The following is a 17,754-nucleotide window of genomic DNA, read 5'->3' as shown; positions in this document are numbered from 1 at the left end:
CAGCATTAGGGAACAGTTAGCTATAAGACAAACACAGGTTAAAATTACTTATGATTCTCATCCCTTGACAATATCCAGTATCAAGGAAACAAATGATATCAAATGCTGGGGTGGATGTGGGAAAAGGAAAACTTGAACACTACCAGAGTAATAGTTCAAGTTAGTTCAAGTTCAGTGAGGTAGTTCAAGTTCAGTGAGGTAGTTCATGCTAGGACAGCCACTCTGGAGATAAATCTGGAGGCTTCATGAAATGTAGAAGTACCTTATAACTCAGCCTTGCACTCCTAGTAATATATCCAACTGAAAGACCAATCTTTTAAGTTCAGACTCCATTTTAAAGAACTTGAACTCAGATAAACTAACAGGCTGGTATCTACCATTAGTTTCTAAGTTATCCCCTCAACAAAACCTGAGCTTAGCTTCAGTTTCTAGGCTAACCCCAAGAAGACCAGGGTCTCCAAGTTAGTCTCCCCAAACAAATCCAGTGTTACCAGTTTAATTTCCAACAAGCCCACTCCCTGATGACAACCACCAATGCAGAGGGAAGCAAAAGTTAAATTTATAGTAAGAGTTTTAGTAGCAGCCAATTGTGCTAAAGGCCATAGCAGCTTTCCAATTAGATGCTTGCTAGGCTAAAAACCCTCATCCCTCCCTTGTTGCTTTGTATAACCACTTACCCCTATAGATATTCAAGGCTCCTATCCATCAAAACTGTCCTTATATGGGCAGTAAGCTGAGGGACCAGAGCTGGCTTGAATAAAGGCCCTGTTGTAATTTGCTTGGGATTGGCTGCTGTCTGTTTTTCTGGGTTCACTAATACCTCCCTGGCACTATATGACAAAATTTATATTCTACAATGTAGACATTTGCACAACCATGCTCATTGAATTTCTGTTCCCTATAGTTATGAAATGCAATCAGCCTAGATGTTTATCAACAGAGAATTGGGTAACAGATGTGTGGTGCATACATACCATGGGGTTTGACTGAAGTGTGAAGAAAATGGCATTACAAATGTACGCATACAAAGTAGGAAAGATATCAAGCAAGACAATCCAGATCGAGAAGGAAACACCATATCTGTTATGTGAGGCTTCTAAATCTCTTGAAACCAGAAAACTAGAAATGGGACTTGGTTTAAGGATACTAAAAAGGACAGTAGTTGATTGGTAAAATGTAGGTAGACTAGGACCCTATTATTTGGTAACTATAAAAAAAACCAAAACACCATACAAGGATTAAAGTGGAAATCCTAGTAGTAATGAGTTTAAAAACAAAAACCCAGTTCTAAAAGTGGGATACCTCCTTAGGAGTTTGTGGGCAGGGAAGTCCTGGAGATTCCTAAGACAATAGAAGCCCAAGTTATTCTGACTAGTTCCCCAGAAGAACTAGTAGATAAGGCATTATTATTGAATACACCACACCTCTTAGACATTTGCTATAGAGAATTCACGCTGGAGGAGATTTGGAAGCTTTCTTCCTGTTGCTAAGCCCTCAGGTTGCTGAGGAAGAAAAGGCATCAACAACAGTCTGACCCAGGTGTGTTCTCTATGATGATAAACCAACCTGCCAAGGTGGTCCCTCTGCTGCACAGTGGCACAAACATGATGTGAGCAGTCACTAGCTCTGTGATTCCCACTCCATAAGAGAGACTGCATCCCTAGCAGTGTAAATCTTGTAAAACAAATAAACCAACCCACGTTTGTAGAAATCTTAGACTCTCAAGAGAATCTGCTATTGCTGCTTAGCTAAATGGACATAGTTAATGCCCTTCTAAATATCTATATTTATACCGCAAACAAAACTACTTCTTTCTTTTGTGTGAATGGAGGTGACTACACATATTTAAGGATGTACACTATGCTGAAAAAATAGTATGGGTGAATACTCATTCCTGTAATTAAGTCATTTATATCACCCCATTAAGGCTTAAGTAACATTGTGGAAGGAGAATTAGAAAAAATACAGCAACATACTGTATGGAGAAGGCTTGTGAAGTGCTGTCTTATAAGCAGGGTATTTCCATGGTCATCATGAACTCATAGCACCCACAGCTCCTGTCTCTGGACCCTCACTAGTTGGGCCTGCCCATCAATTAGCTATCCATGGGGAAGCAGCTCCCAGGGACAGTGTACTTACTATTAAACTACTGTCAAATAATAAATTATGGAGATGGGGAGGTAAATGTTCCATCTGTATACATGCTGGTGAGATAACTATGTACTTCAGGATCATGCAAAACCCTTGGTCACACAGATGGTACAAGTTAAACTCTTGGAGATGAAGAAATCCCTTTTGAATGTGACAAAGTGATTTATAGAAAGAAAGCAAAGGTGGCAGGAGTAGGAGGGAGAGAAGAGAGGACTTTTTCTTTTTTCCTTTATTTAAAGGTACAGTGACTAGAATGCATTGTATGAGAGTAGAAAACTGTCAAAAACAGCTTATTAATACACATTTTGTATAGGTTTAAGATCCAGTATCTCACATTGGCAAAATCCCATCACTTTAAACCTGAGCTTTTATGTGAACTGGCAGTAGATCTTCGTGCATCTCAATCTGCCACTTCCAGGGCAGTGGGAGAAGAAAGAATACAGGAATGAGGAAATGGGGTTTAAGGTATGTGGTGCTTTCCATATGATGTGTTCCCTGACAAATGATCATGTGTTGAAGGACTGATCCTGCAGCAATAGTAAAAGGTGACTGTCCTGAGGGCTGTAAGTCTATGAATGAAGCAATACACCAATGTTCTCATCATGGAGTGAGTACTGAGAGTGGAAAGGAAATCACATCAGAGTCTACAGTGGGAAGAGGACAATCACTGGGCATGTCCGGGAGATTATGTAGTGCATGGACTTCCTCTCTTTCTCCTCTTCTCAACTCCACTTTCTCCTCTTTCCCCACTCCCTTTCTCTCTCTCCCTTCTCCTCTCTCTTCTTTGGTGATAGCACACCATCAGTCTTCTCTCTCACATGGAAGGCCCACTTCCATGATACTATGTTTCATATATGCTCAAAGAAATGGAGGTAGCTGATTGTGGACTGAAACTTGGTTTAAGACCTTAAAACAAAACAAACCTTTCTTCTTTTAAAATTGTGGTTTTTCTCATATATTTGTCATAATACAGAAGAACTAACTATTACAGTGTCACAGTGTAAACTGCTAACACCAGCTATTAATGATCTCACAAAACCACATACCAGATCTTGCTATCTTGCGGCACCAAGAAATTATGAAAGTACATGTCTCCCTAATCATTGCCTTTCCTCAACACCTAGGGTCTCTGGCCTTATACTGCTTTTACCTGGTTTCAGCAAGGCCTTCCATATGAGTTGCATGTGCTTCTTGTCATTGATTTTCAGCTTAATCTCTGACCCCATGTGTCCAACGTAGATCTCAGAGAAGAGCTGGGATTCCTTGCTGCTCCTGTAGCACAGCTTCAGTTCCTAATGTGTGAGTGTGTGTGTGTGTGTGTGTGTGTGTGTGTGTGTGTGTGTGTGTGTGTGTGTGAGAGAGAGAGAGAGAGAGAGAGAGAGAGAGAGAGAGAGAGAGAGAGAGAGAGATGCTGTGTGAGACTCATTTTGTGAAGGAGGGATGTCCCCACTCAGAATCTTTCTTGATCTTGCACAATACATTAGATTCTGACTCTCTTGCACTGAGGTGATTCACAGCCTATGAACACACATCTTTACTCAGAAGGCTGAAGACACTGCATGCTGTTTCTTTTTTCATTATTCTGACAACAGCTGTCAGGAAGAAATTTAAGGAAGGAATTAAGATGTTTAGTTTCCTGGTGGGAAATACATTGAATCTGGGGCTCTGTTATTTGTGGTGGGAGCTTGTTATACCCCAGAGGATCACGAATCCTCTACATGTTTTCTACATGTCTAAGGTGGGAAGGTGGCCATGGCTCTAAGCCTCATAACCTGCCTCTAAAGACATTGTTCTGACACCCAGGTCTCATACCTTTTGTTGAGAGAGAGAAGAGAGAGAGAGAGAGAGAGAGAGAGAGAGAGAGAGAGAGAGAGAGAGAGAGAGAGAGATGCTATGTGAGACTCATTCTGTGAAGGAGGGATGTCCCCACTCAGATTCTTTCTTGATCTTGGTCACCACATTAGATTCTGACTCTCTTGCACTTAGGTGATCCACAGCCTATGAACACACAACTTTACTCAGAAGGCTGAGGACACTGCATGCTGTTTCTTTTTTCACTATTTTTCATTATTCTTATTTCATTCCACAAATTTCCTAAATACTACCAGTGTCTGCAGACCCAGTGTTTAAGCATTTACACCTGTAGGAGACATTTCGTATTCAAACCATAAGAGCCATGGATGAGGGGGTGTGCATTCTGAAAGTCCTGCTCACACATTCTCAGCCTGGGCCTCTTTTCTCCATGTTTAGCAGGACCCTTCTCTGTGCCAGATTGAATCTATTTCCTCACTTTCCCAGGCCTAATTTGCAATATTGTGTGGTTCCTTAAAACTCCACCTAACTTTGATGTTTAAGTGGTAAGTCCTGATTGTTGAGATCCCAGTTGCTTCCTCCCCAATCTTAGTTTGTTGCAAAGTTTTGGAATCTGTCCCACAGTTTTCCCAAGCCTGGCATCAGACCCCAACAAATATCAAATACCAGGTGCTCACCTTTGGGGTGATTTCCAGCTTCTCAGAACCAGACACAATGTATCGGGAGCCAATGTAAAGATTGTCTACTGGGGGTGGCTTATTTATTCTCATAAACTGAAACTTCATTTTTTCATCAATGGCCTAGGGAACATTATTACAGACAGTGATTTATCTAGCTTTCTGGGCCACAACATCTGTTCTAAATGAGGTGAGGTGGTTGATTTGTACATTTGTGTGAGATAGGTTGGTGATACCTCCTGAGCACCCTTCTAACTTGTGTTCCCTTACACGGTTGGTTGCATTATTGGCCCCAGTCAAATTCATTTGAGAATGAGTCTCTGGCTGGGAAGAGGGAGTTCACTACATGTTGGTAGTGGAGCATTCCCATCCTCTGTTTGGGGGAAGAGGCTATAGAAGCCTAGGTAGATATTGGCAAAAAGGCATTAATGAAGTTTTAAGGGACTCAGGTGTGAGTGGCCTAGAAGAATGCAGAATCATACACACCAGGGTTTCCCTCACAGAACTACATTCACTTTCTCAGTTAAGAATCTCTACAAGGGGCTCAATAGCTGCATCTCAGGTTTTCTGTCACCCCAACATAGCCCCACTCTTGGGGTTCTCAGTTTTACCTTCTGAATGGTGCAGTCATTGGGGATTAGGTAGAGGTGAAGGGTGACTTCTTGGAGACTGAGGTGATAGTAGATCAGTGTGATGGTAGTGATGGGGATGAAGCGGCGGGCAGCAGGGATTATTCTCAGTACAACTCCTATTGGGGAGAATCTTGGGTTTTTTAGTACTGTGTAGCGATGCTTCACCCTATCTGGCATTTCTAATACCATCCCATGTTCTTGAAAGTGGGCCACCTTGAAGTCAAATGTACTTGCGTTTGTCTGTGAAAGAACAGATTCAAAGATTTAGATATAGTGTTTCCATTGGGTGAAACTTGGATGGGAAATACCACTGTAGGATGTAGCATGACTGTGGTAGTTTGAATGAGCATGGTTCATATAGTTAGTGGACCTGTTTGGGAAGGAATAGGAGGTGTGGCTTTGTTGTAGGAGGTGTGGCCTTTGAGATTTTAAAAGCTCATTGTTTCCAGTTTCATTCCTGTCTCCTCCTTGCCCGGCTACTGTTCCAGTGCCATGCCTCTGTGCTCTCTGCCATGCTACCTGTCATAATGTCCATGAACTTTAACCTCCTGAAACCATAATTCTCTGCAATCTTCCTTCTATTAATTACCCTGTTCAAGATGTCTGTTTAGATTTATTTTTATGTTGATGAGTTAAACTGTGACCATGATCATTTTAAAGCTTTAATAATACATGCCCATTGAGTACAGATTAGACAAACAGCCAATCCATCACCATCAATTTATCATTCCAGGGTGGGTGAGTGTGACTTGCTGTCAGTGTTGTCACATGTACAGTGCCTCTTATTTGAGGGAGCCTTGGCTTTGTGCCTTGATAGCTGAGAGAGTTTTCACAATTAAATGGTTGTTCTTGATGGTATCATCCATGGATGCTATCAATAAAACAGCCTCAGATGCTACTGTCAGACACTTGACAAACCACTGTTTCTCTGGGATGCTGCCATCTCCAGGCTGAGCATATAGAGATTGGCAGTACCCATTAAAATCTTTATTGCAGGTTCATAAAGACCTAGAGGCTTAGCCAATAAACTTTCCTTCCCAGACACTCCTCCCTGCAAAAGGTATTTAACCTCAGGCCCACCCTAGAAAGTGGGGTATGGTTTAACTCATTCACTTTGAGCCATGACAATAAATGCCTTAAAACCATGGATTGCCTCTTTACATCAGAATCTGCCATGGGAAGCCCTGGAGGCCTTCACCAATAGAGTTGCCATCTAACCTCTGTATTCACAGCTACAACCACAACCAAGCCAAGCCAGGTGCCAACAAGCCAAATCTCCCCTTGGGACCAGCCATGGGCACCAGGCCAAGCCCAAGCTCGCCATCATCAAGGGATCATCCAGACTGTCCCTATTTTCCCACTTGGTCCCAGGCTAGAACCAGTCCAAGGGGCACCACTCTGTTCTCAGCTCTTCCATGACATCCACTGGTGCCTGGGTGCCCAAGAGCCTGAGAACCAGATGGACCTGCCCTCCTTGCAGGCCTGGGGATCCCTGAGCCTGCTCCAGCTGTCCTGGGCCTCAGACTGCACTTCCCCACTGGCTGTCCCAGGCCTCAGTCTGCACTTCCACACACCCCGAGAGCAGTGTCCTGCAGCTTCCCTACAGCCCAACACGAATCCAGCAACAGTATGGAATAGGCATGATCAAAACTTCCTGCTTCCTACCTCCCTGAGCAGCAGAGCCCTGTGGTGGAGTGGACGCAGGACCCCATTAACCCTACAGTTAAGGCATTGCATTAAGTCTCTGCTGAGAGATGGATTCTAAACTATAGGAATTATTAAGGTCTAATGGGACTTTTGATAACAGATTGCACTTTTCATGATGATACAAAACTGAAGCTTTAGAGACAAAAAGTGGAAAGTTAGGATGTAAAGTGATGTGCTTGACAACAGGTAGAACTGCGATGATGAATGTCACATGTCACCTTGATGTGATCCCTACATAATTCTGAAATCCATAGTTTGCCTGCCTTTTCTCCTGAGTTTGGTTTCAACTTGCATCAGGACAAAGAGTATTGCAGTGCATTTCTTTTGCAGAAAAAAAATATATTTTCTTTCAGGTGTTTTCTTTGGAATGGATAATCACCAAGATATGAGACAATGAAATCTCTCCTGCATGATGTGGTCAACTTGGAATTTACATCAACAACATGCTAGCCAATAATTTCAGATGGAACTGCATGACACAAAATTGTCCCCTGTGTGACAGTTTGGGGACTTGATAGCCTGTCTTTTCTTAAGGAGGCCTCAGACCTTGTACCAGATCCTCAAAATTTCCCTTCTTTGTGATGTACCTATTTAGATAGACTCCTAGAAGGTGCTGTATATTTCCAAGTTCCCTGTTTGCTAGCATAAACACTAGCCATGCTTTTCCTAGGACTTGAGGGGAGCATGAAGTGCTGGACTTTTATTATTAAGACCAGAAATTTCCTGAGACATTTAAGTTGACAGTGCTGGGATCACATACTGCAGTAATGGCTTTCTTTATGAGACTGTTCACTCGGACCCTGTATTTATCAGACCATCCTCTGAAGGAATCTTTGAAAATCACTGAGGTTAGGGCATTTTATGAGCCCCCTCCATTATTAGGACAAACTTTTCCTCATCTTCTATGATCCTATAGTCTGCTGAAGGACCTGTCAAGCCCAACCTCCTCCTTAAGCTTCCCTTGGTTACCTTGGAGAGCCACAAAATGAGGGAGGTACACAGCAGTCACAGCTCCTTGCTCAGCCTTGATGTCAAACAGAGGTCCAACCACTATGAGACTGTGTTGCAAGGGAGTCTTGTCCAGGTATTGGCTCCAGGCACAGAATTCAATCTGGATTGTCACTGCCCTTGTCACCACAAAGTGGAGTCCTGTGCTGGGACAGTGGTAGGAACCAGCCATGGGCAATTGAACTCTGGAAGAGGAGAAGCAGACACCAGTTCAAACCAGTACTATTCATTTGTTATGTGCAGAGCTCAGGACAGAGCCAACTTCAGGCAGCTAGCTCTGAGTTTTATTCCTCTGCTGTCTATGGGGATCCCTGATTAGTCATTTAATCTCCCAATCTGTTTCCTCATCTATACATAGGGTTAATGATAACAAATCATCTTAGAGCTTTGTGAGTACTGAGTGATCTAATGCAAGTCTCCTTGTAATACATGTAGGGAACAGTCAGTGCTTCCTTTGATAATGATGAGGGTGATGAAATGTGTGTGTGTGTGTGTGTGTGTGTGTGTGTGTGTGTGTGTGTGTGTGAATTTCAGAGGATAAATCTAGTACCTTGTGCACAAAAGTCTAAGACTCAACTAGTGAGCTAGTGAGGCACATCATTGGATATGTGTGTGTGTGTGTGTGTGTGTGTGTGTGTGTGTGTTGGAGATTTTATTTATTTACATATCAAATGCTATCCCTTTTCCTTGTTTCTCATCTACAACTCCCCTATTCTATACCTCTCCCCTGCTTCTATGAGGGTGCTCCCCCACCTACATACCCACTCCCACCTCACGCCCTGGTATTCCTCTACACTGGGTCATCCAGCCTTCACAGAACCAATGTCATCCCCTCCTATTGATGCCAGATAAGGCCATCTTCTGCTACATATGCAGCTGGAGCCATGGGTCCCCCCCATGTGTATTCTTTGGTTGGTGGTTTAGTCCCTGGGAGCACTGGGGGGGTTCTGCTTGGTTGATATTGTTTTTTCTGTGGGGTTGTAAACCCCTTCAGTTCCTTCAGTCCTTTCTCTAACTCCTCCATTGGGGTCCCTATGCTCATTCTAATGGTTGGCTGCTAGCATCTGCCTCTGTATTTGTCAGGCTCTGGCAGAGCCTCTCAGGAGACATCTATATCAGGCTCCTGTCAGCAAACACTTTTTGGTATCCACAATAGTGTCTAGGCTTGTTGTCTGTATATGAAATAGATCACCAGGTGGGGCAGTCTCTGGATGGCCTTTCCTTCAGTCTCTGCTCCACACTCCCCCCCTGCCCCCGCATTTCCTTTAGACAGGAGCAATTCTGCCTTTAAAATTTGGAGATAAGCAGGTGGCCCCATCCCCCAACCAGGGGCCTTGCCAACCTCTGGATATTGTCTCTACAGGTCCTCCCTCCCCTTTGTTGGGCATTTCAACTAATCTCACCCAGTTGGGTTCTGGGAGCCTCTTGCTTTCCTCAAATCTGTAACTTTCTGATGGCTACCCCCAGTTCCCCATCCCCCATTGCTACACACCTCTGTTCTGTTTCCTGACCTTCTGTATGACATCCTGGTCTCCTCTTAAACCTGATCCTGTCCCTCTTTTTCTCCTCTCCTTCCACTCTTCCTCCCTAGTTCCTCCCACCCTCTACCTCCTGTGAACATTTTCTTCCCCATTGTAAGAAGGACCGAAGCATCCACACTTTGGTCTTCCTTCTTCTTGAGCTTCATATGGTCTGTGCATTGTATTCCAAGCTTTTGGGCTAATGTCCATTTATCAGTGAGTGCATACCATGTGTGTTCTTTTGTAATTGGGTTACCTCACTCAGGATGATATTTTCGATGCAGTCTGGCATTTGAGACAGCCAAATTCAGGTTGTAAGAGGGAGGTGATAAGGATTCAGAGGTCTGGTCTTATTTATTAGTTTATAAATTGCCCAAACCAAACATGAGGGTCACACCTTGAAGGAAGCACTGCTCACTGGTTAAAGCAAACCAGACTTCCAGTGTGACCATGTCGGCCAATGCCACCATGAACCCATTGCATCTCTTACGAATTGACGTTATGGACAATTGTGTGGAATCAAGAATTGACATAATGATGAACAGTGATAAAGACATTTTTGGGCTGGACGATGTTGGCACGTCTTTAATCCCAGCACTCAGGCAGTAAAGGCAAGTGAATCTCTGTGAGTTCAAGGCCAGCCTGATCTACACAGTGAGTTCCAGGACAGCCAAGATGACACAGGAATACTTTGTGTCAAAAAGGCTGGAAGAAAAAAAGATGAATGAGAAAGAAACTGATGGCAGTTTACTAGGATTTGTTGTCTATATGGTTTTGGAAGATGTCACAGTTTTTACACAGAAATTACAACAGAGGAAAGATACAAATTTGATCAGATTTTACTAAATGGAAATAATATAATAATACTGGTCCCTCAAGGAGAAGGGCATAAAGTATGACTGGATTTCCTTGACTTTCACTAGATTCAGGCTTTCTCAAGTATTTAATGTTTAGATTATATAAAACAAAGTTTCCATTAAAGTAAAATACTTTGAAAATATACACCCCTTTTAATGCTAATCATGATAATTTTATCATGGTTTAAAATATTCTTTTTAATTGAAAAAGTATTTATTTACTTTATATGAAGATTGCATTTTTCCTCTCTCCTCTCCTCCCAGTCCCACCCTTACAAATCCTTCCCCCACACCATGGAGTTCTCCTCAGTGAAGGGCAAGTCCCCCTTGAATACCACGCCACCCTGGGATATCCACTTGCAATAGGCCTAAGCCCATGCTTTTTAATGAGGCCCAACCATGCAGTTTAGGGGGAAGGGATCCAAATGCAGGTAAAATAGGCAGAGACAGCCTCCTTTCCAATTGTTAGTGGACCCACATGAAGAACAAGCTGCACACCTCCTACAAATGTGTAGGGGACCTAGGTCCAGCCACTGCATGGTCTTTGTTTGGTAGTTCCATCTCTGTGAGTCCCCATGGTCCCAGGTTGGTTGATTCTGTAGGTCTTCTTGTGGTGTCCTTGACACTGCCAGCTTGCTCAATTGTATCCCTCTCTCTTCCGCAAGCCTCCCAAGCACCACCTGATGTTGTCTGTGGGTCTCTGTATCTGTTTTCATCTACTGCTGGATGAAGCCTCTCAGGGAAAGTGATATTAGGCTTCTTTCTGCAAGTATAGCAAAGTATCATCAATAGCATCAGGGATTGGCTTTCTTACATGGGATGTGTCTCAAGTTAGGCAAATCACTGGTTGGAGTTTCCTTCAATCTCTGTTCCATCTTTATCCCTCAATTAAAAATAAATAGACATAAATTTAAATTTAAAAATAAGGATGTTTTTTGTTTTTGTTTTTGTTTTTTAAAGCAAAACACTGGAGGTGTCAAGAACCAAAGGGTTTGGTTGTTAATATTCTAATGTTTCCTGGAAGGCACCAAATATTTAAACATTCTAGGGTTGTAAGGAAGGACCAGGCTGAAAAACAAACATATTTACACCCCAGACCACTCCACCCCTCTTCAGCCAAGAAGCAGGACCATTCTGTTTTCTGTTATGAGTGTTGGTATCAGGTCACATAGATAAACATGTTATATGGACAGCTAAGTCACAACTGGTAATGTGATACAAAACAGTCTTTACCAATGGGTATTTACAGTTACAAACAAGAATAACAACAACAATCACAAAACAGAAGGAAACACACAAACCTTTTCCCCAGCAGACTGCCACATAAGCAGATAGTTGCCATTTATCACCTTTATAGCATAGGTTTCCCTTTATGTAGGAAATGTAAAAAATGAACCCTTAATCATCTTAAATTCAATTTTAAGAAATTAACTGTTATAATCAGGTTTAATTATCATTAACACAAAATGTAAACATGTCAATACACTTCTTTCATCATATAAAGTATATTTCTTTCAAGTTATTGGTTTATGTGAGATGAGTGTGTACTACAAAGTCTCCATTTCTAAATACTTACAGTCCCTTTGGACTTATTAAGTGACCTGGCAGTTTTAGGTGTTTCTGCAGTTTTAGGTGTCTCTTGCTGGTACCACATCATGTGTTTGTATTAAAGAGACACCAGCTGTGCAGGTTGCAGATCACATCCTCAGATACAGAGCCCAGAGAAGGAATAATAACATTTTTGGAAGAAAACTTAATACTAAGATATTTTATTCACTGACACACTTTTACATGCAAATGTGCCATTATCTAACTGAAGCAACCGATCCTGACTGCTGTCCAGGCAGCTTATCCTTTAGAAGAGCCAAGCTGAGAACCTCAGTTATGGAGGCTGTTTCAGTGCAGATTTGTTGTCGGCTACAGAAAGTCTGTTCTGTCAGGACTTGTGTCTCAGCCCATCCTAACCAAATCAGTATGGAGGCATGGGTCAGACAGAGCACTCCATGACCTTGCATTGCAGTGAGAAGACAGAGAAAGTGATGGGAACTCATTTGAATACATCAGCAATTCATGAAATAAAATATATATCCTTTTTTAAAGTTGTAATATGTTCACTGTATAGAATGTATATTAACTATTGATATTTTAGCATTTTTATTTACAAATAAACTCAGTGTGTCATATATGACATGTATCTTTAAGAACCTTGATTGACAGCCCAGTGTGTCATAACTGTCATACAAGTTTAACAAACTTGGCTTTACCTGTCATTGCCTTATTTGTTTAGTTTACTTCTAAATTCTCAATGAAGGCAATATCACAGAAAAAAAAGCTCAAAATTTGGAATTATCCAATAAAATCCTGGAAGATTCTGAGTAAGATATCTGGGTGGAAGCTGCCCATCTGTGACTTTTAGTTAGGGCAGGAGTTAGAAACAGCAAAATACTGTATTACAAAAGAGAAAGAAAAGCAGGGTGCAGAGATCCCCACAGCAGAGCTACTGTGCCTGCAGAGTCAAGAGGAAAGGATGGGAGACACTGAAGAGCTAGCTAACTGCTCTTTCTATAGGCCTGGCAAAGAGATGCAACAGCATGATATAGAGGGAAAGCTGAGTAACCTGTGGTAAGAGACTGGCAGGGCTGTGTTCTAGGTCAAGCACACAGCCTTGCAAGCCTCAAGTCCAACTGTGAGTTTTGAGGCGATAATTCCTCTGGGAGATGGGTGAGCAGTGGAGAGGATTCCCATTTAGCCTTTCTTTTATAAAGATAAAAAACCCACATATTTGTGTGTGTTTGAATGTGCATCTGTGTATTAGTGCCTATTAAGTACAAAATAGGATGTTGTATCTATCCATGGGCTTGGTGTTACACACTTGTGAGATGCCTGAAGTAAGTGTGGGAATAGGACTCTGACAACCTCCAAGAGCTGCTCCTAACCACTCAGCCTTCTGTTCAGTCACCTGTTCTACCATCACACATCAGTTTCTTAAGCTGTGACTCACACCTCTATTTGGGATGATGAATCCAAATGTGAGGCTTACAAAGCCATTACAAGGACAGGCTTGTACATATGCAACTGCCCAAGATTAATTAGCAATATGCAGAATTTGATGTATTTCTGGTGGTGAGTCCCTTGTTGTATCATGTGACTTCCCTACACCTCTGTTTGATCAGACAATATGCATTTTAAAAGCCCCCTCCCTTTCCTATTTATAAGACATTTACTTTTTAGGGAGAACCACATCTCTTTATTTTCATTCTCAGGATCCCCATCCTGCTTGTATCATGATGGGTCAGATTTGCTTGAGGCTGTCCAGTCTGACCATCAGAGTAGGCTGGACAATGCCTGGTTAGACTTACTGGCCCCACTGGGTATTTTCTGAGATGCTCAACTCACCATCTGGCTAGAGAAGTCAAGGGGTAACATCTGACTCCCCAAGATGTGACCTATAAACAGTGCCCTTAGAAAGGAACCCCCTCCCCCGGCCACCGGTTACAGATGGAGAAACTAAGGACCAAAGGAAGTTCAGGCAGAGCCAGGACTCTAAGGAGAAGGCTCAACCTTCAGTCCCTGAGATGTCAAATACCCAGAGACCCCACCTGACTTCTCAAGGAGGTCCATGATCAGGTGAGGATGGGTCTCCTTCAGAGCTTGGTAGAATTGGTCTTTGCAGGCTTGACTCCAGGACTGGCTGAGGCTGAAGAGCTTCCTCATCTTGTCTTGGTTTGTGGTCTCAGCCCGCACTGCCTCATATGATTCTTCACTTAGCACCAGACTATGCAGCTTGTCCAAGAGAGGATCCACTGATGTCACTCGGGTCACCAGCTGCTCCCGATGCTGGTCCATGAAATGTATCAAGGAAGGAGCATCTAAAGATAAAGATGAGAAAGTCATTGAGCAAAGAAATGTTTCCCTGGGGTTTCTGATTGGCTGTTCACTTCTTGCTCTTTTCCTGTAACTGCTCTTTTCTTCTTCACCACTGGCTCCCTTCTTCCTCTGTAAGACCAGTAGAAAAACAGCATTACATTCTTGAGGCAAGATATCAGTGTGACACTCTGCATAACCAGGAGGTAGGGTTCTTGGTCAGGTATTCAGTTTGGGAGTGAGTAGAGTTGTTGTCACCATGGAAAGCAGCAAGGTACGTAAGAGGCAACTTTGCCTTGTCTATGAGCCTTTCCTACATTCTGGTGAGGTTTGCAAACTGAGGACCCTTCATTACTTTCTGCCCTTCTCTCAAGGATCAGATGAAATACTACACAATACTATTGGCTTCTCTAGCCTCGTAGAAATTTACTAACCTTTGGAGGATGGAGCAGTCCTGGGCAGTGCAGGTCTGAAGTCACCTGGAAGAAAGGAGAGGTGAAGCATCTGTAATGATGTCCTTGCCAACACTCAGTGCATTCTGTGATACTCCAACTCATGACAGATTTTGAGAACGAACTACAGACATTCTGATATAATCCGGAAGGTGAACAGCTTTATGTCCTTGTTTGATTTGTTTTACACTCAGATATGACAAACTTGTGCTCTGGATTTGATGTTAGAATTAAGGTGAAGCAAGAGTTACTACATGGAAATAGTGAGTGAATTTAAATCACAAGTAAAGGAGATTAATAAACTACAGCTCATGAATAAGCCTCAAGGTATTGAGAGTTCCTAGATTCACTGTGCTCTAACAGTTTAGGGAAATCATTTCAAGAACTCAGTCTGTAGTAATGGGAATCCCTGGTTCCATTGGTGTGAAACAAAGATGATATTGGTTACAAACCATGCTAGGTAGACTGTCTTGGTGCACCCTGAGCTGTATGTAAACTGGAGCATCTAATGAAGAAAGTGACAGCATGACCATGAATTTTAAAACTAAGATGTAAGCCTGGGTGTACACATGGGCCCCAGTTTTAACCTTCTAGTATCTGAATAATCTCCCCAATTGAAAGGAATAGATTTTCATGATTCCTAAATGACAGAATTAAGAAAAATATGTGGAGGCTGGGTATGGTGGCGGATGTCTTTAATCACAGAACTTTAGTGGTTGAGGCAAGCAATCTCTGTAAATTCAAGGCCTGAGCTTGTTACACAGAGGAACACTGTTTGGAAGTATCCACCCATGCACCCAAAATACAGGGAAAATGTTAGCTTAATATAAAGAAAAGCAGCATCCTTGATCCTATCAGCTAAGGGTCGTACTATGAGATGTGTATGAACAGCATATTACTTTTCCAAACACCTTACCAGTTACTCATTCTGATCTTCAGTTACAGGTGAGGAAGTTCAGACTCATGTGTTAAGTCATTCTCTAGGACTGCCTGATGAGTAAGTGCTGGGGTGAAATTTCAACCCTAGCCTGATGCTAGAACAGTTCAATTTGCCCCCTGTGCAGTTGTTTGTACCATCACAGGAGCAAGAACCACCATTGTTTGACAGCTGTCAAGGACTGGTCATTCCCAGAAGCATTTATTGGAGGAGGTTGGCTTTGGCAGTGTGGCTTGATTAGAACTGTGTTGTCACTGTACTTGAGAAACATTACTATTTTCACTTGTCTATGTCATATTGACATCCATATATGTCATCATATATGGATGAGTTATAAGAGTAAACAATCAAACAAACAAAGAAACCAAAATGCTGGACAGAAAACCTAACCATAGAAATGAAAGATCGGCACAAAAATTTTTACCAAACATTATTCATTAAAGCAATAAATTGAGGAAGGCCTAGAAGATAGAAAGATGCCTCTGCTATGTTCAGTGCTTAGAAGAGTCAATATTGTGAAAATAGTCAGTCTACTAGAAGATCTCTACAGGTTCAATGCAGTCCCAATCAAGGTTCCAGGGACTCCATAGAGAATGAAACATTCTGAGATACATGTGGAACTACTAAAGATGAAACATGGGCAAAGTAACCCTAAACAAAAGAAGTATGTGGGAAGCATCCTTACACCCCATTTAAAATTAATATTACAGCTGTAGTACTAAAACCAGCATGGTGTTGGCAGAAAACAACCACACAGTTTAATTTAATAGAATAGAGGACTGAGATAGACATCCACACAAGCACATCTGTCTAAACACTGATGAAGACGGCAAAAATAGACTCTGGACAAAAGACAACCTGTTCAACAAATGGTACTGGAAAACCTAGATGGCAAAACGTGGATGAATTAACCTACATGCCTATATGTCACCTTCAAATATTCAAATGCAAAATATCTAAAACTTAAATGTAAGACTCAACCCCTGAAACTGGTAGAGTAATAAGTAGGGAGTAGTTTTCGACATAGTAGCATGAGTTAGGATTTGCCTGAATGAGACTCTACTAGCACAGGGAGTAAAACCATTATGGTAACTGACAAATTGTATCTCAAGACTCTGAAATAGTTCTGTATAACAAATAAAACACAACTGACTGAAGATGTAGGTAAGAATGGGAGAAACTGTTTCACAGATAACATCTGACAAAAGATTAGTAACTAGAATATACATGAAACTCAAAACCTAAACAACAAGAAAATAACTTAGTTGTAAGATGGTATCATAGGAGTGACCAAAGAATTAGAAAACGACAGGTTAATTTTTTTTTTTATTATTCTCATCCCTTAAGAATATCCAGTATCAAGTAAACAAATGACAATGAAGGCTGGAGTGGATGTGGGAAAAGGAAAACTTGAACACTGCCAGAGGTAGTCCAAGCTAGAGCAGCCACTGTGGAAATAAATCTGGAGGCTTCATGAAAACCAGAAATCGAACTACCCTATAACTCAGCCTTACACTCCTGGTAGTATATCCAACTGAGAGACCAAACCATTTATGTTCAGACTCTTTTTTAGAAAAATTGAACTCAGGTAAACTAATAGACTTGTATCTACCATTAGTTTCTAAGTTATCCCCTCAACAAAACCTGAGCTTAGCTTCAGTTTCTAGGCTAACCACAAAAAGACTAGGTAGGGTCTTCAAGTTAGTCTCCACAAACAAATCCAGTGTTTCCAGTTTAATTCCCAACAAGCCCACCCCCTGATGACGACCACCAATGCAGAGGGAAGCAAAAGTTAAGTTTATAGTAACACTCTCAGTAGCAGCCAATTATGCTACAGGCCATAGCAGCTTTCCAATTAGATGCTTGCCAGGCTAGAGACACTCACCCCTAACTTGTTGCCTTATATAAAGACTTACAACTATAGATATTCAGGGTTCCTCTCCGGCAAAACCATGTGTGCAGACCGTGGAATGAGGGGCCCAAGCTAGCTTGAGTAAAGTTCCTGTTGTGATTTGCATTGAATTAGCTCCTGGTTTTTTTGTTTGTTTGTTTGTTTGTTCACTAACATTTCTATACTTTCTATTCTACAATGGAGACATTTTCATAACCATTCTCATTGAATTTCTCTTCCCAATAG

At 41.9% G+C, this 17,754-nt stretch overlaps 1 protein-coding gene and 1 pseudogene across 1 annotated transcript in view; one reads left to right on the top strand and one right to left on the bottom strand.

The window, feature by feature from the left end:
- The first annotated feature begins 9,957 nt into the window (after positions 1–9,957).
- LOC117710904 (U6 snRNA-associated Sm-like protein LSm5) lies at positions 9,958–10,406 on the top strand (annotated as a pseudogene).
- A 3,501-nt stretch (positions 10,407–13,907) lies between these two features.
- The window catches only part of LOC117710281 (NACHT, LRR and PYD domains-containing protein 1a-like), a 38,934-nt gene continuing 35,087 nt past the window's right edge, over positions 13,908–17,754 (bottom strand). Inside the window, exons 12-13 of the mRNA XM_034505027.2 lie at positions 14,663–14,707; positions 13,908–14,233 (exon numbers count right to left, since the gene is read on the bottom strand). Of these exons, the coding sequence (XP_034360918.2) occupies positions 13,908–14,233; positions 14,663–14,707 (371 nt within the window). The remainder of the gene's footprint in view (positions 14,234–14,662; positions 14,708–17,754) is intronic.

The sequence above is a fragment of the Arvicanthis niloticus genome, chromosome 6, assembly GCF_011762505.2.
Source record: "Arvicanthis niloticus isolate mArvNil1 chromosome 6, mArvNil1.pat.X, whole genome shotgun sequence".
Taxonomy (NCBI): domain Eukaryota; kingdom Metazoa; phylum Chordata; class Mammalia; order Rodentia; family Muridae; genus Arvicanthis; species Arvicanthis niloticus.
This window is presented reverse-complemented; position numbering and strand designations above follow the sequence as displayed.